Here is a 23,822-nt window from a genome sequence, read left to right as displayed (position 1 = left end):
TTACTGGTTGGAGAAGTCCACCCTCAGCGCCAGTGTCAGAGGTCCATGACTTTGACACCAAAATATGAAGGCTCTGCAGGCAACATCTGCAGTGTTAGCAGTGTGCTCAGGTGGGAAATAGCAGGCCCACGTGGACTACACTACACACTCTTCAAATGCACTACAAATTGCAATGTGGTGAAACTTGATTGTCATGGCATGTCCTGGGAAATGTACCACTGAATAAATCTTCCCTCCATCCCTGCTACCCAGCAACTGATGATCTGAGTGCTGACTGATCTGGTAAGTCATGTCAGTACAACAGTAAAAGAATCCTTGGTTTCAACTGCTAAATAAGGTATGGGAGAGATGAATGATTTTTCAGTTGTGAGGCTTATATATCTGCAAAAAACGTTCCCAAAGATACTCCCTAGTCACCAGTGCTTCTGGTTCATGGCAAGAACTTCCAGGAATTCACTGCATTGAAAATATAACCTGGTGGAAAATATACCTGAAAACTAAGCATTTTCAAGGGGGTTTTTGTTCTGCATTAGTCAGAGCTGTTGAGTTTTGAAATAGGTTTTAATGTATGAAAATATAATGGTCTTTACTGGTGTAAAATGACTTTTTACTTAAACTCAGCAATTCCACTTAGAGCAGAGCATACCCAGAATGCTACAAACTGGGCTGGCATTGAAGCTCAGGACAGATGAGTAGTCCTCCACAGATAATTAGAGCAGAAAAATGCTTCTAATCTCTTTGTTAGTCCAGCTGTGTTTTTTGATCTAATAATAAACGAAACTTTAAAGCCCCCCAGCCTCATACATTTTAATTTAGAATGCACTGGGCATCCTTTAATCTGTAAATTTTTAGCTGGGCTGTTTTGGTTTATGTGTGTGCTGCACACACATCCATGGTCTGAAACACCACTGTCCCCTGGCTGTATGAGTGCTGCATAAACACCGAGATGTCACAACTTGGGCCATAATTTATGAAAGATTTTCAGTGGGGACACGATTGACTTCACACACCTGCTTAGGTTGCACGTGTCCTTGAGTGTTCTCACCTGTCCATGTGCTCCCCTTCCCCAAGGCTGTAGCTCTGCAACCCCCTGGCACAGCCTGGCTCTCCTTGAATTTGGTGGGGGTTTGGCCAATGACACTGGGGATGGTTTTGTGCGTTTTTGCACTGTGGGAAGAGGCTGGGTGAGGAACTGTGGGCTCACAGAGGACATTCTGGCCGTGCATGACTGGGACCATCTAGTTCAGCCCCCCTGCAATGAGCAGGGACATCTTCAGGTAGGTCAGGCTGCTCAAAGCACTGTCCAACCTGCCCTTGAATGTTTTCAGGGATGGGACATCCACCTCCTCACTGGGCAACCTGGGCCAGTGTTTCACCTCCCTAATTGTAAAAACCTTCCTCCTCTTCTCCTCCCCCATGCCCTTTCAGCTCCCGTGCCGACCCCTCATCCTCCTTCACCCCTCCAAACCCAGCGAAACCCCTGTGGCTTCTGTGGCTGAAGACTGTTCTGTTCTGTTCCCAAAGGACTTGGCGAGGAATGAATGAATAGATCCAGTTTCTGCGCCGTTGTTTGTCGGTGCAAATTCAATCTACAGCAGCGAGTCCCCGCGGGGGCCTGACGCCGTGCCGGTACCGGTGCCGGTGGGATGCCCGGGCGGAGCTCACGCCCCTGGACCGAACGGGCTTCCCGTGGTCACCATGGGAACGGCGGCGCGGGCGGGGCGCGGGGGGCGGCGGCTGCGGAGCGGCGGCTCCGCTCAACTTCGGCGGAGAGGCGGCGGCGAGAGGCGCTGCCCCGGCTGGGCGCCGGCGGCGGGACGGGAGCGGGCACCGCGGTGAGGAGGAGGAGGAGGAGGAGGAGGAGGAGGAGGAGGAGGAGGAGCTGGGGACCCTGCCGGCGGCGGCGGGCGGGCTGCCCGGCGGGGCGGAGGTGGTGTCCAGCGGAGGGGACCGCTGACTTCGCGGCGAAGAGCCCGGGGCTGGAGTGTCCCCGCTCCCCATCGCCCGGCCCGAGCGGCTCCCGGCAGGGCGCGGGGTGCGGCCGCCTCCGCCGGGACAGCGCCGGGACAGCCCCGAGCACCGAGCCGGGGGAGGCACGGCCGGGGGCGACGGGAGCGAACCCCGCCGTGCCGCCTTCAGAAAGCCCCAGTGCCCTCAAGTACCTGCATTTTCTTCAAAGGGCCGGCTCAGCTGCAGGTTAGAAAACCCCACAAAGTTTTCGTGTTTTGGAGGGACTTTTAAACAGGTGCCGAAATCTGTCTGAGCCGAGAGGTGCCGGCTCTTTGCCGGGAGGCCGTGTCTGTGGAGGTACTGGCCCAAGCCCTAATCGCTCCAAAGCACTGCCGTAAACTCAGCTGTTATATCTCGTCACCAGGGCTAATCCGTACCCCAGTGTGGGTTTAAGCCTGCTGTGCCAGTTTAGAGGGCTTAACTTCAAGCCACGTCCTCCTCCTGGTACCCTCTCGGCTCGCCCTGGGTCCGTCTGTCCGCACAAGCAGCGGGAGCGCTGGTGCCAAAGGTGAGGCGGGATGGGTGGGCAGGGAACCGAAGGGAAGGGAAGGGGACCGGGACACTCTGACAGCTCTCCCAGGCTGGGCTCGGGAACGGCTGCCTGGATCATGGATAAGCGCTGGGTTACTGGTTACGTAAGGACAGGCAGTCGAGGAGGAAAGCATGGTTTATGCTGCCTTATGCTTATGCCACTTAAAAAATCTCTCTGGTTAGACACCTGCCCTACTAAGTGTCTCTGCAGCACAGAAGTCCAGTGTTTATTAACCCCGGTGAGGTACCAGTAAGGTCAGTCAGACAACTTTGGAGTTATGGCAGTGTGACTAAGGATAGAGCACACTGTACATCTCCTAATGCTGATACATTAATTAAAACCTGTGTCAGGACAGCGCTGTTCGCTGCTCACAGTGACTGCTCTCTCCATGCCCGCAGGTGGGACACGCAGCTACTGCAGGGTGGAAAGCATGAGCTTTCCCAGAGCTCTGCCAGGTGCTGCCAATGCTGTGTGCGATCTCGGCAGAGACAGGCTTAAGTTTTCAAACTGTGAATTTAGCATTCTTCCTTTGGCTGCTAATTTCAAAACAAAGTGTATTTTTAAATAGCTCCTGTGACAATGATCAAACTTTAACTCTGGTCCTAGTATTCTGCAGTACAGAGAAAACTCTCGCTATAGGAGTAGTTCTGCAGTGAGTCGAGGCAGAGTGAGACTTCGGGGATCTTCGGTCAATATTTTTTCTGGTAGATACTGTAACTAAGGCTCAGTCCTGAACAGAAATGTACAGGTGTCTGTTGAAATGCATTCTCACCTTACGATGCAATGAGTTACTCCTGCTTTCACAGAAGAATCAGTCCTCAGCCTGGAAGGAGAATGCACATCTCACCTGCCCATTTTCACAGCACTTAGTCTGGTCTTCGCCACAATATATGAATAAAAAAATTTCATCCCCTGATGACAGGTGGAACATGCCTTTGAGCCAGAGTTTCAATCTCTTTATATAATTCTATAGATATGAGTATCTGCAGTGGATGACAGTATTAGAAACTCCAATCTGTGACATTGCTGCCCCTTTAATAACACTGTGTAGTTATTAGTAGAATAGAGAAGGATGAGCTGGGGGTCTCTCAGAGTTTTAATTCTGAAATCCTTTTGTATTGGAGCCTTCCATCAGATGCTATTACAGCTTTATTGCAGAATACTTTTTTCTGGTGGTTTGAATAATTTTAATAACAGAAAAGCTATGGGTCTGCGCTACCTTCTGAACTCTCATTTACACAGCTGAATGAATGGTGAAGAATACTTTACATCCCTCTGTCCTGATTAGAAACCTGGCTTTGTAGTCTACAGATATCAAAGCAAGATATAGAACTGAAGGTGTGTTTGATCCACTGTGGCAAGATCTGAGCAATATATAGGACTTTTAATAACAAGTCAGGCAAACAGAGCCATTCAGTGTGCTTTAACATCCCGTCTTTTGTAGGTTTAGGTAACGGCTTAGTGTAAGTTGTATGACAGTGCTTTTATGGTTGCTACTAGAAACATTATTTCAAGCATGAGTGAGAATTTGGCGTGAAAATACTCCTGTTTTTTCAACAAAGGGAACTCATTTGCTTTGGTAAGTAGATAAACTGTTAAATACCGCTCTGCTCCATGAGCAGACTTGAGTAGAACCCACCCTTTTGCTTCTGCAGATAACACAAAGATTGTCTTCTGTAGAGAGTCCCAGGCATTAGGAGAGCTCCAAGTTATTGGACCCTTCCTTCACTCTTTCTTTAAGATCTGCAGACCGGATTTTCTTCTGGAGTTAATCAACAGAAGTCTGATTTATTTCAACGAGGCAAATCTGTTTTACACTAGTGCAGCTTTGCTGTAGATCATGAAGCCGTACCTGTTAGATCAGCTACCTTTTCTCACCATGTTCACTGAAGGCTTGAGTGACTCCCAAGCCTCCGTGGCAATGGCAGCAGACAAAGAGCCGGTCCATTTCTGTACCGCTGACAGTGCATGCCAGGCCTGCTGGAGAGCAGCGATCACGGAGATGGGGCTGCATGCTGAACAGCAGCACGGCTCTCACACGTTTTTGGGAGCGCTTGTCAGGCGGGGGCAGAGCCGGGCAGCAGCGGGAGCTGCCAGCCCGGGGCAGGCGGGTCGGAGCGTGAGCACAGCCCTGCCGGGGACAGACGGGCACTGCCTGGCAGGCAAGGGCCTGCTGGGTGCCACCGTGCCCTGTCGCAGCTGGCTCCCTCCTGGACACTGCTGTGAGGGGCTTTTGGCTGTCCTTAAACACCTGCAACCACGAAGACTTGACAATAAGGTTGCATTTAAAGCATTCGCTTCATCCCCTGCGCTTCTGTTATTCAAAGCTCCTTGCTACTTGTAACAGGGTCATGTACCTGGACACATTTTAACCACTGTGATATTCAATTTTTTTAGTCCAGGAATAGCTTGTGTCCATCACAACAGGGGAATCGGTGTGCTTATAAAGCAAAACACAGATTCTCTGTTGTGGTCTATAAGCAGACCTCTGAATGTCCTCCAAAGTTCTCTCTCTTTATTCTGCAGGTCAGAATGAAGAATGCTGCTGTGTTAATATCATGGTATTTGCATTGCTTTTAAATTTCTTGATTGAAAAGCTCTACCTACTGCTTTTTCAGCATTAATTACCTCGTAGCATCTCAGGCTGAGGTTATAATAATTTCCACTGAGATTACAATCACATGGCAAGTATCTGTAAACACCTTGGCCTTCCATGTTACTGAACAAGAAAGGAGATTCCAGACAGATAGGAATTAGGGTTCTTTGGGTCCTGGTAAGGTAAAACTCTCTCTATGGAGAGAATAATGGCAAGTAACTTAAAAAAAAAAAAAAAAAATCATAGAATATCCTGAGTTGGAAGGGACCCACAAGGATCATTGAAGTCTAGCTCCTGTACCTGCACAGGACATCCCCAGGAGTCACACCATGTGCCTGAGAGCATTGTCCAAACGCTCCCTGAGCTCTGTCAGGCTGCCTGGTGCTGTGACCACCTCCCTGGGGAGCCTGTTCCAGCGCCCGAGCACCTTCTGGGTGAAAAACCTTTCTTTAATATCCAGCCTAAACCCGCCCTGACACAGCTTCAGGCCACTGCCTTGGGTCCTGTCACTGGGCGCCACAGGGAAGAGGTCACTGCCTGCCCCTCTGCTTCTCCTTGCGAGGAAGGTGTAGACTGCAGTGAGGTCTCCTCTCAGCTTCCTCTTCTCCAGGCTGAACAAACCAGAAAGTGGTGGAGAACAGGGAACAGGGATTCTTTTACAAAGCTATGGTAGACTATATAAATAAAATTGAGAAGGTGTTGGCAGCAGTTTCTTAATTAGAACTTGCTAAGATTCTTTGGAACAAAATTAAAATATCTTCATCACAAGAGAAATAGATTTTGAGGTTCATCTTTGATGCTGTTGCTACTTAATGCTACTTCATGCAGATAGAGCCAGCAGCATAGCCATGACCACAATTTCTGCCTGAGCAGCTGGTTAAACATTGCATCAGTTAGCACGGAATTCAGAGATGGGTGTAGCCAAACCAATTTTAATCTACCTGTGAGTTCCAGTCCAGACAGATACTAGATACCCTTTGCTATCTGAAGGACACTGGACTTTCCTGGACAACATAATCCAAACTTTACTAAAGAGGTAAATAATTTAAAATGATGTTCAATATGTTCTGCACTTTCACATTATCTCTTTTCCCCGTGAATATGTGTCTCTTAAAAAGTATAGTTATGGGGACAACTGGCAGATTTGAGCCACTTATTTTAGACATAAATTTCCTTGTTTGTGACCTTGTGATCTGGCATGTGTGGAAAAAGGCTAAGTGGGTATCTTGCATGAGCAAATTCTGCTCTCTGACTGTAGCTGTGAGGAACTACCACCCACAAGAAGGCAGGGAAGGCATTTCCCAGCTGCTCAGCCCAGTTTGTTGGCATGCTTTGCATGATGGTGGATTTCCTGGAAATCTATCTACAGCTGAGTGACAACCCTTCTGTTGACATCACTGGATTATGGATTAGGCTCCTATCACCTAACCCCTTTAAAGCTTCTCCTTCTGCTCCTACACAATTACCACACCCCTAAGGCTCTCGAGAGTCCCACAGGATTGTCAGCAGCACTCCTGGACTGCAAAGGCAAAGGCAAATCACAGGAGACTTGTCAAACCTAGGACATACCTTTATGGAGTCCTATTCTACTCTCATTTTTTTCAAAATGCACATTTCCCCCTCTCTGCATACTTCTCTCCCCTCCTGGAGGGCATTACAAGATGAGAACCAGCAGAAAGATCAATGGAAAGGAATTTTTTATTCTCAGAAGTTCATAAACAGGCCCTGCTGATTGACTCATGGTTTACCAGAAAGCAGCCCTGCTGTAACAAGTCTTAGCAAGTGGTGATCCAGCCTGCAAGAGCCTGGAGGAGACTGTGGCTGTCAGGTTGCATGAACAGCCTCCAGTTGGCCAAAGACCAGCCAGAGAGCAGGCCAAGGAAACATACTCCCTTTGCTGGTGAAAGGGCCAGGAAGGGCTGAAATCCTGTTTGAAGAAGGTGAAAAAACAGATAAGGCACATGAAGGTTGATATTTCTGATGATTCTTTGGTGCACTCTTTGGAGCAAGAAAGGGAAATTACTTGGGCAAACATGGAAGAAGGTAAAAACATGGAAGATGAGGTGAGATTGTTCAGAACATGCCCTGAGAAAAGAATGGAGAAAGCTGTAAAGTACATGAGGAGAAAAATGCAGGAATTGCTGACAGCGTAGAGAACAAAAATGAGTTCTGAAGAAAGGCAGAATAACAGGAAACATTTACATGAAAAACTCTCAGATGGACTTACTAGCAATTGCTAAAATTTGAAGCAACCCCTCAGAGAGAGAGTGTGTGTGTGTGAGAGAGAGAGAGAGAAGGAAAGGTATTCCAGACTTTAGCATAGCTGAGGTAAATGTGTGCTTAAAACTCTGTGAGGTTTTATGTGGTCAGACTTACAACCAACAGTGTGAGGGGAAGGCTTGTCTTCTACACAAAGGTCTAGGGCCAATGATACCAAAGTCTTGAAACCCAGATCTGTTTCCAGAGTGGAACTTCCATAAACCCCTCGGAAATTTTGCTTGAATAACACCAGAGTAGTTCATCAACTGGATTGTGTCAGCTCCCAGGACAGCCTCTTACAAGGAATTAGAAAATGGACAAATTGTGCAACAGAAATGTGTATTCAGCTGGGACAATGTCTCTTCTTAAAAATCATTTTAATGTGAATGCTTGCGAAGTGTAAATTTGTCCTTTGCCCTAATAAGAAGGTCAGGCTGTAACTTTTGCCTTTCTTTAGTTGTCCACATCTTGCCAATAGTCCTTTTGAGTTTTTCCACATGGAAAAGCTATTTTGAGTCAGTTAATGATTAGCCTGCCTGTGAACTTTAAATTAAAACCAGCAGCCACAATTAATGGAGCCCACAGTATCTTCTGCAGGCTGCAAAGAGCAGTAGTGGCAAGAGTGGTGGCTTGTTGAGCCTGCTAAATAGAGATGGCCAATTGCCAGCTCTCAAAAGGAGGAGATGATGGATGAGAGATGGGGAAGGAAACAATCTCATACAAACAAGGCTCCCTTAGGAACAGCCAGCACAAGCTGCCAGTGTGCCTGAAACGCTTGCATGGGATTTTCCTTCATTTGAGAACAGGCTATTTCAGCTGCAGGTGAGGTGCTTGCCTTCCTTTATAGGCTTCACTGTGGAAGCAGATTTTTTTATGGCAGTCAAGTGGAAGTCCCATTTGGGGTCAGCAGTATCCACATTCCCATACCAAAAGCAAATCTGCCTGTTACCAGAGCTTTCTGAAAGCTCTGGGACTGGGCAAGCCTCAGGTTTAGCAGGCATTGGTATCAGCAGACAAGGTATCCAAAATATTCTTCTGTTTATTCTCTGTAATACTAGGGCTAGTGCAATGGTTCTTGTGCAGAATGCCTTGCTTTGAGGGAGATCTGTGGAACTAAAAACCATAATGGCAGTAAGAACAGCCCAGGATCATGCAAAACCCAAGTCTCCTTGTTTGCTTTCCCAGTGTGACTACTAAATTCCCTTCTTGCTCCTCTTCTAATGAAACAGCTGGTGAGCTAGGAATAGCTGGAAGGGTATTCCTCAGCTCCACAACTGAAATGCTTTATACTGATTTACCCCGATGCCACTGAAGTCAGCAGAGTTAAATCAATGTGAGACCAGGTCATAGCCAGAATTAAAATACAGAAGGGCATGTTCACCTTCATCAGATAAAGGCACAAATGGAAATAATAATGATACCTTATTTGGTCAGGTACCTGGAACAGCTTACAAAAATTACTGTCATCACAGAAGCTGAAAAGAAATAGGAGACTTTATTTACAACAGCTCGTGGTGTGTTATGCTCCTCACTTTTGTTACACAAGGGGTGATCAGACCAAGGAAAAGGTCTTCATCCTTAATAATGTGTAACAGTGAGTGGAGGCCACCATGTAGCAAGAGCCAGGTACACGTTGGAGTGGCAGGATCACGGACTTGAAGCTGTCAGCACATCAGTTCCAGCCTGAGTTTGTTCCTGTGTCTGGGACGAGTTAGCCAGCGGCAGACGCTGGAGCTGTGCGTGGTGGTGTGGGAGCTGTTAGCTGGAGTCACCCTGGCGATAACCACAAATGGAAGGACTGGCTGCTCCTCCTCCTCCAGAGCACAGAGATGAGACAGGAGCAGGATTACTTGCAGCAGCTGCTGACTGCGAGTGCTGTCACAAGGATGATCACAGCTGATGCTCAAGGGCACCAGCAGTCACTCCAGCGATCTCTCCTTACAAGCACTGTAAACCAGCCAAGGTGTGCCTGTTTATACAGTCTCGGGAGAGTACCTGCGGCCTGACACTCTGAGGTAGCTGCATCTGTGACCTGTGGAAGTTTTCAGCCCTTTTATGTCTGTCTTCTGAAGAAACTGGTATTGCTTGCTGGGAGAGGTAGGATACAGGACTAGAGAAACTAGTCCTTTGATGGAGTTTGGAAAACTTCCTGATTCTAGAAAAGCCTAAGCATTAGAGCCTGAAATAATTTCAAACATGGGACACTGTACAGATTATCCAGGTTTTTGGAGCATTTTCCTTTAATGGTGTGGTGTATTTACATAGTATGAACATTTTTGAAAGAGAACAGGCTACTTTATGACAAGTGAATGATGCATGGAAGCATCTTTTCCTCGCAGTCATGGCAGAATCCTATTGATCATTTCTCGTCTAGGGAGTCTGGGAGCTCATGGCTCTCAGCTCTAGTGGGAGTACTGTGTAGTTATGAACTTGTGGTGATTTTTATTTTCACTAAAGGCCCTAGACCCCAATGTGGAAGCTTAAATCAAAAGCATATTTTTCTCCATTTTGTGTCTGTCTGTGTCCCAATAGTGAGGATTTGCTCAGGCCCTGCAGAATCAGACTCTTTAATCACTTGCCCTCATGTTAACTTTTGACGCCATGTCCTGATTGGGCTGCTGCCAGGAGCAGCCTTTCTGTAATCCCAGCTGCAATCATTATTTGTGCCACCACTTCTCCCCAGGGGCTGATGGAAGGGAGCAACAAGGCACGTAAGTGCACTGTGTGAAGAAACAGATGCTGTTTTGCTCCTGTTCAGCTCCCTAGTGCCTGTTTTGGATTCCATTTTGTTTAAATACAAGTACAATAGGTAATAACTTTGTTCCATGCATTGTCCTCCTGAAGGGACAACATGAACGGATTGGCTGGGTGGGGAGTTAATTCCATCTTTTTCTGAGCCAACTGATGTGATTTGTTCTGTCTTCTCAGTGCTGGGTAACTCCCCAGCAGGAGAAACATCTCACCTAGAAGTAACAACAGTTTAAACCTAGGTGTGCTTCTGCTTCCCTCTCAGAGCAGCCGCAGCTCCCTTGGCACTGGTGGTGGTGCTGAAGGAGTGCTCCTGCAGCAAAGTTCATGGTCAGACTTCAGCTTCTAAAAGGTGCTGTAGCCTCTGCAGTAGCAGCATGTTTGCGAAATAATGGTTAAAGCTCTGCCTGGCCTCATGGCTCATGCTCCTGTGAGTGCTGCCCAGACAGGGGCGAGCTCTGCTGCTGATGTTACAGCGGCAGCAAACCTACCCAGGTGTATTTGGTTTGTGTGGCAAGGTTTTGGTAGTGATGGGGGGCTACAGCAGTGGCTCCTGTGAGAAGCTGCCAGAAGCTCCCCCCATGTCCACCAAAGGCAATGCCAGATGGCCCCAACATGGACCCACAGCTGGCCAAGGCTGAGCCCATCAGTCCAGGTGGTAGCACCTCTGGGATAACAGATTTAAGAAGGGGCAAAGAAACAGAGCAACAGCATCTGTGAGACAGGAGTGAGAATATGGGAAAGCAACAGCTCTAAATACCCCAAGGTCAGGGCAGAAGGAGGGGGAGGAGGTGCTCCAGGCACTGGAGCAGAGATCTCCCTGCAGCCCATGGTGAAGGCTGTGGTGAGGCAGCTGTGTTCCTGCAGCCCATGGAGGTTCAGAGGCATGAAGAGATCCACCTGCAGCCCATGTGGAATCCCATGCCAGAGCAGCTGGATGCCCAAAAGAGGCTGTGACTCCACAGTAGGAAGCCAATGTCAGAGCTGGCTCCTGGTAGGACCTGTGGCCACATGGAGAGAGAAGCCCATGCTGGAGCCAGTTTGCTGGCAGGACTTGTGACACCACGGGGAACCCCCTCTGGAGCAGCCTGTTCCTGAAGGACTGCGCCCCTTGTGAGAGACCCCGGCTGGAGCAGTTCATGAAGAACTGCAGCCCATGGAAGGACTCACACTGGAGAAATTCATGGAGGGGTGTCTCCCGTGGGAGGGACCCCACACTGGAGCAGAGGAAGGATGTGAGGAGTCCTCCCCTTGAGGAAGAAGGAGTGCAGAGACAACATGTGAGGAACTGACCACAACCCCATTCCCCAACCCCCTGTGCTGCCAGGTGGGAGGAGGTAGAGAATTTGGAAGTAAAGCAGAGCCCAAGAAGAAGAAAGGAGTGGGGGGAAGGTGTTTTAAGATTTGGTTTTATTTCTCATTATCGAACTGTGATTTGATTAGTAATAAACTGATATACCCAAGTCGAGTCTGTTTTGCCCCTGACAGTAATTGCTGAGTAATCTCTCTCTGTCCTTATCTCAAACTATGAGCCTTTCAAAACATTTTCTCTCTCCTGTCCTACTGGGGAAGGGAGTGATACAGAGCTTTGGTGGGCACCAGCTTCAACCCACCGCACCAGGTCACTTACCCTGCCTCCTCCCTAAGGATCTCCTGGCTAGAATGTAGCTCCCAGCAGTCGTTTGACTCCGTGCACTGAGGTTTTTACAGGTAGGGTTGCTGCAAGGTTGTGCCCTCCAATGAGGGTTCAGCCCTGCGAGCCCGAGCCCTGTGTGTGGGCAGGAGAATGCTTCCCCAGCCTAGCCTGGAGGGAGCAAGGTATCCTTGTAACCTGACTTAAGGTGTGAGGACTGTGACTCATTTTAATTACATGGTGAGTGGAAGTTAAGGGAGATAGTGCCTCTTCACCCTTTGTCTCATCCTCTGAGCAAGTTGGCTGCTATGAGTGAGATTTCTCAAGGTGCCCAGCACCAATAATTTCCAAGTGGTTATCCAGTAGCAATTTTAACAACAGACTGGAGGGGTGTGGGGGGAAGAATGATCTCAGCTGAGGTGTATTCATGATGCCATTGTTCTTTTCTCTCCCTCTCTACCCTCAACCTGCTCCCAGAGAAGACACACAGCATTATGTCATTGGCATCCTGGTTCAGGTGGAATGAGCCCCCAAACCGCATTTCCCAGAGGAACCCCACAGAAATGGTGGTTGAAACGCTCATGATGGAGCTGAGCTGGCAGATCAAGCATGCAGAGAAGCAGCAGCGAGAGCGGGAGAACGAATACCGCAAGATGAAGACCGGGGTGGACTACGGCTGGCTGGTCAGCTACCCAAAGCAGAGCTATGACATCAGCCCTGGAGAACGGCTGCAGCTGGAGGATATGTGCACCAAAATACATCCTTCCTACTGTGGGCCTGTCATACTCAGGTACGGTAAAAGATGGGATGGTACAGACCTTTCCTTTCCCCCTTTCCTCTTTTAGATGTGAGGGGACAGAGGGAGAGCTGCTAGGACCAAGAGAACCAAAACTTGGCATCCTGTATTGTAAGTCAGGTTGGGACAGTGTCTTTGTGAAAGAGGGAAATCTCATGTTTTAAGTCAGTTTAACACGACATCATTTCCTTCAAGAAATTACTAAATGCCATTTCCCTCTGACATTGGCTTGAGTGCTTTTATGCTCCCAAGTAGCCAGAGCAGCTTTACCTCGCCTGATGAACAGTTACCATCTCAGTATTGTGATGGCTTTTTTTTGCTTCAGACTTTAGAATCTTAGAGAAACTGAAGTTTAAAGGGACCTCTAGAGGTATGTACTTCTACCTCCTACTTGGAGTAGGGCCACCTTCAAAATTAGATCAGGTTGCTTAGGGCCTTGTCCTGTCCATTGTTGAATATCTCTGAGAGTGGAGATTCCACAGACTCTGAACAACCTCCTTTGGTGTTTCCCCCCTCACACTGGAGCCCTCATTCCTCGATTTAAACTTGAAGACAGTCCTTGCAGGAGATATGCAAGAGGGCCCTCAGCCCTCACTGCATATGCTGGCACCTGTTTTCCCTTGAACAAACGAATCTACGACTCCTGAACTGCAACTGTAAAAGGGTTGGAAACAGCTGGTCCTCTCTTTTACAGTGGATGTAGCCAGGAAACAATGCCAAAATTACCTCTCTAGCCCCCATCTTCCCTGGGACTGAGCCTTGGAAGCAACCTGGCACAGAGCCTTGGCTCTTGCAAAGGTTGCCATGGTGGCAGATGTAGAGATTTGGGATCATTCAGTGACCAAGACCTCTCCAGTGAAAATTTGCAGGGAACAGCACCTGCCTTGTATTTGCATAACTCCAAGCTATGTTGTAAACAAGCTACTTCAAACCCTTGGGATTCAGAGCGATCTTTACCATCCCCAGGGCCACTGAGCAAGGCCTGTCTAGCAAACAGGTTATTTCCATGACAGCAGGCTTTGGTTGCTGGAGCTGGGAGGCCCCGAGGTTCATCCTCTTCAGGAAAGTAAAGCTGAGCCATATACAACTTGCTTGCTGCTCTGCTTTTTTTTTTTTGGAATTGAGACAGATCATGCAAGATGTGTGATTTCAGTGCAGCTTGTAATGGTTGTTCACTGTTGTTCAGGATTCAGCATACTGCCAGCAGTAGATAAATGTACTCAGCAACGTTGGTGGACTCTGTGTGGGCATGATTGAAAAAGGCTGAAACCATCCTCTTAAAACTCCTCTTACAAATTGCTGTTGTAGGGTGCTGTCATAAATTGTATTACACTATGATTCAAGAAGTGGCGTGTTTTACAGAGCTTGCATGGTTAGCAGGGCCACACTAAAAAAAAAATGAGGATTTCATAACCTTGTTGGTTCAATTCTGTGATTGAGGAGGGACTATCACAGCCACAAAAATGGTGGAACTGGATTAGGTCAAAGGTCTGGCTGATCTGATGTTGGTCTGTATGTGACAGAGTGGCCAGTGGCACCAGGGTAAGGAGAAGAGCAAAGGACAAGGAAGCAAATCCAACAGTAGGGACAACTACACCACCTCAAATATAGCATCCAACTTACTGTGCCTTGTAACTGGGAGACTCTTGGAGCCACAAGTGGACCTTCTGTCCATAATTGGCTGATGTGGCTTTTCCTTTCAGTTGTTTAGGTCGTGGAGGCTTCTCTTGTTTTGAACACATGTAAATTTTTAACATTTTGGCACCCTGTGGCAGAGTTCCACTCCTGAACTTAACAACTGTGTCATAAAAAACTGTGTTTTGCTTGTCTTAAACTAATATGTCCTAGTTTTATTCAATAACTCTTTCATTTTGTGTTGGAAATGTTAAGAGTTGACCTCTCTTCTTTTCTACCTTCTAACTGAGAGCTTTGTGATTCCATGGAATTTTCATTGCTGACGAGGAAACAAAGAAAAAGAATGGGGCTTGCCATGTTAGGAGGTGAAAACACACAGGAGGAAGAAAGAAAGAGCATGCAATTTAACTGAAAGCCAAAATTGGATAAATTCTCTTCTTGGAAAGTGAGATAAGATGGAGATTTTAGTAACTACCCTGAAATTCCTCAAGATGAGTATAACAGGAATGCAATGAAACCTCCACATTTCCAGTGAAGTACTTTAGTAACAAGATCAAGATCATTGCAGCGCTGATGTTTCCTCTCGAGTACTCTGTGACTTCCTAATATGTAGCAGCTTTTAGAAAAATCTTCCACCAAAAAAAAAGCTTGCATTGGGAAATTCAAATGCAGAGCATGTACCATACCAAAGTCCTTGGTTCTGACTGAAATAGTAAGCTTGATCCTCTCCCTTCCATTTTAGGCATTTGAACAGCTGAGGTCCTTTCTGAAGTCCTTTTTGCACTCAACAAGCATGTAATTCTTAAATAACACAAGTAGCAGGCATCTTGCAAGACTGCAGAGTTTGTTTTGTTTGTGTCATGCAAGGTCTCCTTCTCTGTGAGACTCTGAGTTCAGAGTCAAAGCCAGAACAAAACATTTTTATATGAGTTGTCAGAGATGTCACTTCATTCTCTAAAGGTCTAAATGATTATCCAAATTGTCCTTTTCTGTGGCTACAGGCTCATCTACTGAGAGGCAAAGTTTCTCTAAATTTGTTTCTTTAGATGTGGAGGAGGCTGGAAAAGAGCACTTCACAGATGAAAGGGGTTTTTTTTCAGATCCAGATTGCCTATTTTGTATTTTGGGTCAATAGAAACTTCTCTTTGATTCTCTTGGAATTCTGGAAGGATTCAAGTACACTGCAAATAGCTCAGATATCTGGAGACACTGATTCACCTCATGCAAATAAAGCTATTGCACTCAGGAGTAACTTAGCTTTAGGTTACTGGGTTAGAGATGGCTGACTATTTAAAATTAAATCCTGGAGCCAGCTGAAGGAAATGACAGTGATTTTGGTGAGGCCTGTAGTACCTAACTGCCATGGTTAAACTGAACAAGCAGAATAGTAGGTTGCCAATAAAAAATGCTAGATTTTTTCCATCTTTACTCAGAGCTTTAGCCCTAGTCAGAGCTAGTTAAAGTCTCTTTAATTTCTTTCAGTTTCAGCAAAAGCGAAACAGTTGGTTTCTATCCTCCTCTGCCCAGAGGGAAACCAAAAAACCCCTAGTATGGAAATGTAAACCTGAATTTTGGTGATCTGAATTGTTATCAAGATCACAGGTTAATGACTGTAATTTTCTAAGGATTGCATATAGCTGAAGTGGCCTTGCTAGTTAGCTTGAATGTAAGACAAATTACTAAAATCAGAAATGGATTTATTTACAATTACAAGCTTAAGTTTGAGGTGGTGTGACCTGAATGTTGCAATTAGTGTGAATGCTGTAACTCTCTGGGAGTCAAGGAGCCTTCTCTAGCAAAGCTGTTCATAGCTTTACCCTACAAGCAGAATTACTCCTTAAAATATAGATTCAGGAGTCAGCAGCTAATTATTAGCACTAAGCAACCCCATGTTTTCCCTGAATGACTAAATCTACTTAGAGCTCCCTGTTCAGACGGGCACTCAGGAATACCCTGAACTATAAGCACATTGTTTAAGTCCAAGGACTTCCATTGGATTTACCAGGTCTTTAAAGTTCAGGGTGTGCTTAGGGAACCTACTGTACAGGGGACCTACAGAATAACACAGGCAGGTGACAGCGCCTTAAAAAGCAATGCCAGCATGAGCCAAGCATGGCCGGATTCTTAAAATCTAACAGGCCTATAAAGCAATGGGAGGGTCACAATTTAAAGGACAAATTTGTTTGAACTGTGATTAAAACACTGCCTGGACTGGGGAATGTGCTCATCCCTGTGTGTGCCCATGCATCCTCCCCAGGCTTCTGTGCTGGTTCAAGGTGAGTTTTGTTGGCAGTCACGTCTCAGACTGCACGACTTGCACGATGTGTTCCAGGATAGCTACCACGGTTGCACAGCTTGAGCCACGAGTAAGATAGATAGGTTTGCTTTTATGATGAGTAAGGAAACCCTGTTGAAGCGTTTCTAGACATGGTTGTGCAGTTGCCTAGTTTGAAACTATCCCGTGCAAAAGCGTCAGGGTGTTAACCTGTGCTAGAAGGTGAGCCTTGTGCAATTTTGTGTTCTTAACTCCACCGAGCAGCTTGGTGTGGAGTTTGTTTCCCAAGATAAAAACCCGTATTCCTTGATTCCAGTGGTTTTCTGTTTTTATATACTGGATGTTCTGTGCAGAGAGCAGACTGCCAGATCATCCAGCACATCAACTGGTGTTCACTGATATCTGGGGAAGATGGCTTTGGTTACGTGTAGGTGGCTGCAGCAAAAACATTGTCTTTTTCTGATACACAGATTGGTTTAGCTGGATCTCAGCCCAGATAACCTGTCCATCTTTTGTGTTGAGAAATATTTGTGGTGTGAACACCTTTTGGACTTCCTACATGAGCTGTCCCTTACACAAACGTGCTGGTACTGAAGTTAGGTGGGCACTAATAAAGGGGTGAAGTTAGTTCATCCTGCTAGGGGAGAGAAAAGCGTCCCCTTTCCCTTCTCCATCAGAATGAGGGTGGCTTTTCATTGTGTGACTGGCACAGTTTTTTGGATCGCTTTCCCTTTGTTTCTTAGACCTGCTCAAATCCATATAAAGTAGTTTTGGTGTTGATCCTGAAAAGTTAGAGGTAAATCTTAACAGCAGAGTTCACAAAACTAAGCTAAGAAGAGAGCAGGCAGATAGCTGTGAAGGTGGAAAGTTACCTTGATTTCAGAAAACTATTTCAGCTGGATTGGTTGGCAGCATTATCAGCAACACAGGGTATTAGCATTAGAGCTCTCTGCTCAGGGGGTATATTTGCTGTCATATCATCCATTTCCCCTCTTGTTCCCAGAGCCAGGCACTGGCCCAGTAATAGCCTGGTACGTGCTGCTGCCTGCTCTGGAGCCACAACCCAGCAGTATGACACACAACCTCTGAAAGTGGAGGCAGTGATGCGGCCTTTTGGGTGCACAGTTGCCAATACAAAAGAGGAGGATGTATTGATATACATAAATATATATAATATGACAGTGCTTCTCTTTAAAACACACACAGAGATAAAATAACAGAACGACTCATTTTAGTTCACCTCTGCAAAAAGAAATCCTTTGAAGCTGCTTTCCCTTCCCTGTTATGAAGACTTGGGTTTCTATGGACTCACCTGTCTATGCTTCAAATAGGATCAAGGGAAAAATTCATTTATTGTGAAAACTGTATTTTGGGCTCTTTGATAAGGCGACAGAAGTGCCTCCTCAGAAGGCAGAAAGGAAGTTTGCAATGTGCAGCAAATCCCTGTTCCTGCTGTTGTCTGCTAACCCTCAGCAAGAGATAGTCTCTTGCTATTCCAGGCTCTGCACAATTCAGTTCAGCATCACTGTGTCAGTAAATACCAGCACGAACTACAACACCTCAGAGGCTTTTTGCACCCAAACGTTCAAAGTTTAGATGTTTTTGGTGAGGGGGTGGAGGAGGAAGATTAAGAATTAATCCAAAGCTACTGAAACAGTTAAGGAACATTTTGGTGACTTTGGAAGGTTTTGTATCAAGCTGCTCTGGCTTGACACTGGGAGGGACTGGTGCTTCTGCTGACAGCAAGTTCCCTGTTGCTGACAGCAAGCAACACCTGTGACTCCACAACTGTACACATAGCTGCCAGTACTTGCTGGGAGAGAAACACCTGGGATACAGCAGGATGTCAAGATGTGTGTCCAATTTCAGGCCTCCATAGTCAGAGTCAAAATATATACATATACAAAAAGTCTTTCTGGTTTCTCTTTGGTTTCCTTTCTGTCCTTATAATCTTGGGTATCCTTTGGCACACTATTAAGTAATGCAATTCCATATGTGTTAAACTCCTTCTTATATTCCTAGGGCTTATCAAAAACCAAAGAGACAATATCTTATTCTATCAGCTTCTGCTGTATTAGGCTTATTTAAATACAGTCCTACCGTTGTCCATCCTTGTTAAATTCTGTTGGAGAAAAATACCAAAATGCTTACCTTCTACATTTTAGCTTCCCTGAACTACAAATACCTGGATTTTAGTGAAGTACTAGTTTAACTCTGTGTCTGCTTGCAAGTATAATTTTCATGTTAAGAACTGATTATTTATTAGAAGAGTAGCCATATTACCATCTGTCACAAATACATACTATTATAGAACAGTCAGAATATCTACGTGACCAGTGTGTGAGCCTTGAAAGTGGATCCCACACTCTCCAGGATGGGGACAATTCACCCAGCAAGGTGTCAGGATGACATGTTCTCTTCATTGTCCAGCCAGTGGCCCATTCTGGTTTCAAGAAAATTATTCTGCCCTGCATCTTGTCTTCCTCACTTGCAAAATAAACACTGGTGATTCTTCACTTCCTTGGTGTATTAAGATAGCTTAAAAAATGTCAACAAACTCCATTTTGAGCTCTCTGCTGAGAAGGCATTGAAATAATTCAGAGATACAGCATCGTGCTGCCAACCAAGATGTTTTCAGCTGAGCCAGTCCATTACCTTACAGAAATCCATAGGAAGATGAAACACCACTTCACTGAAAGTGACTGGATTTTCCTTTGTCTAGAGGCTATTGGGTAATGCTATGGGGAACAAGAACTGGAAACAGGTAGTCTAGTGGGGCTTTTCCTGGTCTACCCTGAGCTTCTGGTAAGCTGCAGTTCAGGGACTGTCTTGAGCAAGGATGTGCATTTGGACAATCATGTTTAATCAGCAGTGATGGGGACATTTTCCACAAACTTGTCCAATAATTTTGTTTCTTAAGCTATTGATAGCACTGAGTTCTGGTTTAACAGGTGTTGTGTGAAAAGAGCACTTCCTTCTGTTTCAAACTTGCCTTCTAGCTTTGTTTGGTTCTCCCTATTATTTCTTGCGCTTATAAGAAACAGTGATTCATTGCTTCCTTACATTCCCTGGCTTGCTTGTGATTTTAGAGACTTTGGACATATTTTCATGGCCCCTCCTTGTTGTTGTTCCCTTCAGTCCAGGGAGTCCCATTTAGCAGGAAAGTGCAAGTTCCAAGCCTAGCAGAGTGATTTGGCAGCAATCTGCAATTTGATGTTTTTAATCAAAGCTGTGCCTTGACTGTGCTTCCAGGTTCCGGCAAGTCGTTGCTGAGTACGAACCAGAAGCGCAGGAAGTATCCCAGCTCTTCCGCTCCGTCCTGCAGGAAGCTGCTGAGAAGATCAAAGAGGAGGAAGAGGCCAAGAAGCTTGCAAGGCAATGGAACACAAAGAACAGAACCAGCCTCTCCTTAACAACATTTAAATCTCGGTCCAGGATTTCCCCATTCATCAGTGACATCAAGACCATCTCTGAGGATGTGGAACGGGGCACCCAGCCCAACAGGAGGGTTTGGAGCATGCCAGAATTTCGGAACACCAAGGATTTCTGACTCTATACTGAATAAGGTTTTTAGACACTGATCTTTCAAAATCCCAGTTAACCCTTTTTTAACTCTTCTGTTTCTTCTCTTTTCCATCTCCCTCTTCCTGCCTGTCTCTGTCTTGGAAGCTGTGTCCATAGTAACCGCTGCTGATGCCTGCAGTCTGTGACGCCATTTATTACCAAACATGGTGGCCTTCCCTTTAACTCAGTAGCTATTCAGTAACCTTAAGGGCAAGGCTCACTTACTATCTCATTTTTATTACTGCTTTCTTGTGGAAAATGAATTAGTTTTGCTATGTCTGTCTTCTCCCTTTCCCCTCCAGCCTGGATGTAGTTATCTATAAAAACTTTTGGCTCTAGCTACTGAGACCTGCTGGCTGGACCAATCTTGCTGAAAGCAAGACAGCCACTTAAATGAGTGAGGCTTGCAGGATCAGGCTTGTGAGTTAAAGCTGGTATCTGATTTGGAACTGAACTTCCTTTCCCAACTAATAGCCTTCCTCAGTGCTACGACAAACTTCACAGGTAACCTCAGCACTGCTCTTGATCCGCTTTTTTGCTGACAGTTCACAATCCAACCTGAGTAGAAACAGATCCAAGCTTTTTGACATTAAAGACCAATCATGTTCCACAACAACCAGTTTATGCATGTTCAGGTTTCCTGGGTATTTTCTCTTTTGTGTAGGCAGAACCCCCTGAACCTTGCACCTGCAGAGTAGATAGAAATTTATCAACCTGCTGTGTAGATACACAGGTGGATACCCCAGTGCTGCGTCAAGTGCTGTTCTGGGGCCTCAGTGCTCCGTGTTGCTGAGGTAGGTGCTCCACCCCACACCCCAGAAATAAATCAGTGGGCTGAAATTAATGTTTATGGCCAAGTCTGAAAGAGTGCTGAAGTAGAGTATCCATGTAAAGGGAAGGGTGAAGGCACTCAGCATTCATCTCCAGGACTCTCTCTACAGTGGCAACAGCTGAGATCATCTGAACTTTTTGCTGCTCTGAGTGACTGAAGGGCTCTGGCAAATGAGGGCTCTGTGAGACCTTGGAGAGACAGGAAAATGCCACTAAGGAAAAGCTACTAAGGCCCTACCTCAGCATCTGTAGGGAGAGCTCTCACCAGCAAAGGGAACAGTAGGGCACGCTGTGAAAGTCAAGTGTCCTGTAGAGAACCCAAGCGCTAGGATGCTTTGTGGTGACCAATGGAAGATAGGGAACGAAGAGGGGGATTTGCCTGTATGACTGGCTTTTGGGGAATCATCTCAGTGGGGTATAGCCTCCTGGAGGACCCTGTGGCTTTGTTGTTCTTTTGTCCGTTTCCAGCTATTTTTCCCTGGGGATCTTTGCAACAGCATGTGGGTTCTACAGCCAAGATTAAAACCCTTTGAAGCTGTGCCAGCTCTGGGAAGAATTCCAGTACATGAAATCTATCCTAGACTAGAAATGTGCAGTTTCTTCCAGAGATTGAGGAAGGCAGCATTAAAAAAAGATCAAGATCAAACCCCCTAAGAGCTCTCTGAGACTGTGGGATTCTGGCTCTTCCTCTCTCCCCTCTGGGCTACGTAAGATTGAAGACAAGGCTTTCTAACTAGCACCAGGCTGCAGTTTCTATCCCTTGGTAAACATTGCGGCCAGCAACCCTCCTAGGGACAGAAAGCAGCTCACTTTTAACCAAAAAGGGCTTCCAAATACAGCATCCAGTTTGGGACAGGCTATTTCAACTGTAGGTCCATGAGAGAGAGTTTAAAGCCTTCTGACAATCAGCTTAGTGTTTTTCAGCCATACGTCCTTGTGAAGTAATGTGATTGCATATATGAAGTAAAAACAAAGGCTTGGCATACTCAGCATAGCCTTAGCTGCCTAGAAGATGTAGGACCTCTAGCAAGGGATCACCACAATTTGCAGAAAAAATTCTTGTTTGGAAAAGAGTCAGCCATATTTTTTTTATTTTTTTATTTGCAAGCCACTGTATGGTACTGAAGGCTGAGACGAGTTCATGAATTTCATGCTGCAGCTCTGTATTCATTTTATTTGCACTTACGTTCTGTTTGACACCTTCAGTATTGACTGTGTCGATGCGATGTTTGATGGACTGCTGGGAGACACGGGACATTCTGACACACTGCCACAAAGCTCTTTGTTACAGTACAGTGTCAGTAGTGTCAGCTCACTCTTTCTTAAGGAGAATCAGCAGTAAGTAACTTCTCTTCAGCAATGCAGAAAGCCAAGGAAATCACTGAAGAGCGTTCACATTATCACAGCAGCCTGTGATTGTGCTGTGTCCTTCATTAACAACTTCCAGCTGGCAGACACCATTCTCGTGCATCAGCCAGCAAAGGAGACAGATCTGACCTTTGGTCAAAGCCCTGCATGTCATGGAGGCCAGGCTGTGGCAGTGCTGGTGACAGCTGTTTTGCCTCAACTTACCTATCATTTCTAATTCCACAATAAAAAGTAATCCAAACTCTTAAACAGTATCACTCTCCCTCCACCATTTCTGCAGGTTACACTGGGCTCGCAGCAGGATCGGATGATAGAGGGATATTCAGATACCAAGCTATGAGAGTCCTATTCTTACTCCATGCTATCTACTCTTACAGGAGTAGAAGTAGTACCATGTTTGCCTGTAGCCAGCTGCTTGGAGACTGACTGCGAGCTCCTGCATTGTGCGTGCAGCAGCAGGTACTGAAGCAGAGCTGGGAGGTGATCAGGATGCATGACTGCTGCACTGCTTGTGGTGCTCGTTTTTCTTAGAAATGCTGTAGACTGAACCTTAAATGATCTTTGGTCACAGCATGCAGCAACAACTACCCACTCATGTTTGCCTTGTCCTAATTCCACATTTGCTGTGGCTAAATTAGCGTCAGTTCAAATGAGGAGCATGAAACTCCTGACTGTCCCCACCTACTGTGCTATGGTCCGTGGCACTGGGCAGACACAGCAGGCAAACCAGATTGCTTCTGGCTAAAGCCAACCCAAATGATCCACTGCCAAGTGGCTCAAAGACCACAAATCTGGACTAAGGGTGGTCTGAAGTAAACTCTCATGAAACCTGTGTAATATGAAGATCAGGTCCTCACAGGCAACTGTCTGACTCTATAGCTCTGCTCCTTCTGGGCTGCACTACTTGCTGGTGTAGAAAAACAAACAAAAACCCCCTTTTCTACATGGCCTTGATGAGACTCTGATCTGTTTTTAGCACCTGTTGAGACCTAGTCCTGTGTCTTAATTCTTTAAGGAGAATAAAACATTTACTAGCAGCACATCATCGCTAACAAACAGAAGCGAACCGAACAAGAATCATTCTAAATCCTCAAACACTCTCTCAGAACTGAGCAAGGATTTTGGTACCAGCTCAGAGCATCGCTGTTGCCCCATTGCTGACAGTGCTGTGCTGTCCAAAGGACATTGTCACACCCAGGAAAAAGCAGTCCTACACTTGCTACACCTTCTAATAAGCAATGGTAGCAGCTCAGCTGCACTGCTCAGCTTCCAGGGGTTAGCACTCCTTAGAAGCACTACTCACCTGAGGGAGGCTGTGCAGCCCTGCTCCTGTGGCTTCTAGAGATGAGCCTGGCCACAAGCTGTGTCAGCCAGAAAGGATGTGCAGGCAGGAGCTGAGGTTCCTCACCCACATCAGCATAGAGTTCAGGCAGCTGTCATGCCATGGGGAATTGGAGTAACCTCTGAGGGAAATACCTGTCTGCTGACACTGCACTGTTTATACATTTCATCACAGAACCTTGGAGAATTAAAGCAAAGCTGTGGAATATAAACCAATTTATTTGTACTTGTTGT

General features: G+C 46.2%; 1 protein-coding gene across 3 annotated transcripts; it reads left to right on the top strand.

The window, feature by feature from the left end:
• Positions 1–1,766: 1,766 nt before the first annotated feature.
• On the top strand, positions 1,767–23,804 carry RD3 (RD3 regulator of GUCY2D). Of its 3 annotated transcripts, none has more exons than XM_048296806.1 (3): positions 1,767–1,835; positions 12,256–12,568; positions 19,737–23,804. In XM_048296806.1, exons 2-3 carry the CDS (start codon positions 12,273–12,275, stop codon positions 20,032–20,034), a joined length of 594 nt encoding a protein of 197 aa, XP_048152763.1. In that variant the 5' UTR covers positions 1,767–1,835; positions 12,256–12,272; the 3' UTR covers positions 20,035–23,804. The 3 variants fall into 3 exon arrangements, with proteins under 3 accessions (XP_048152763.1, XP_048152762.1, XP_048152761.1); XM_048296805.1 differs by lacking the exon at positions 1,767–1,835 and adding an exon at positions 1,940–2,196; XM_048296804.1 differs by lacking the exon at positions 1,767–1,835 and adding an exon at positions 2,203–2,518.
• Positions 23,805–23,822: the final 18 nt, after the last annotated feature.

Source organism: Corvus hawaiiensis, chromosome 3 (assembly GCF_020740725.1).
Source record: "Corvus hawaiiensis isolate bCorHaw1 chromosome 3, bCorHaw1.pri.cur, whole genome shotgun sequence".
NCBI lineage: Eukaryota > Metazoa > Chordata > Aves > Passeriformes > Corvidae > Corvus > Corvus hawaiiensis.
Note: the sequence above shows the minus strand (reverse complement) of the source record. Positions and strands in the feature narration are given on the sequence as shown.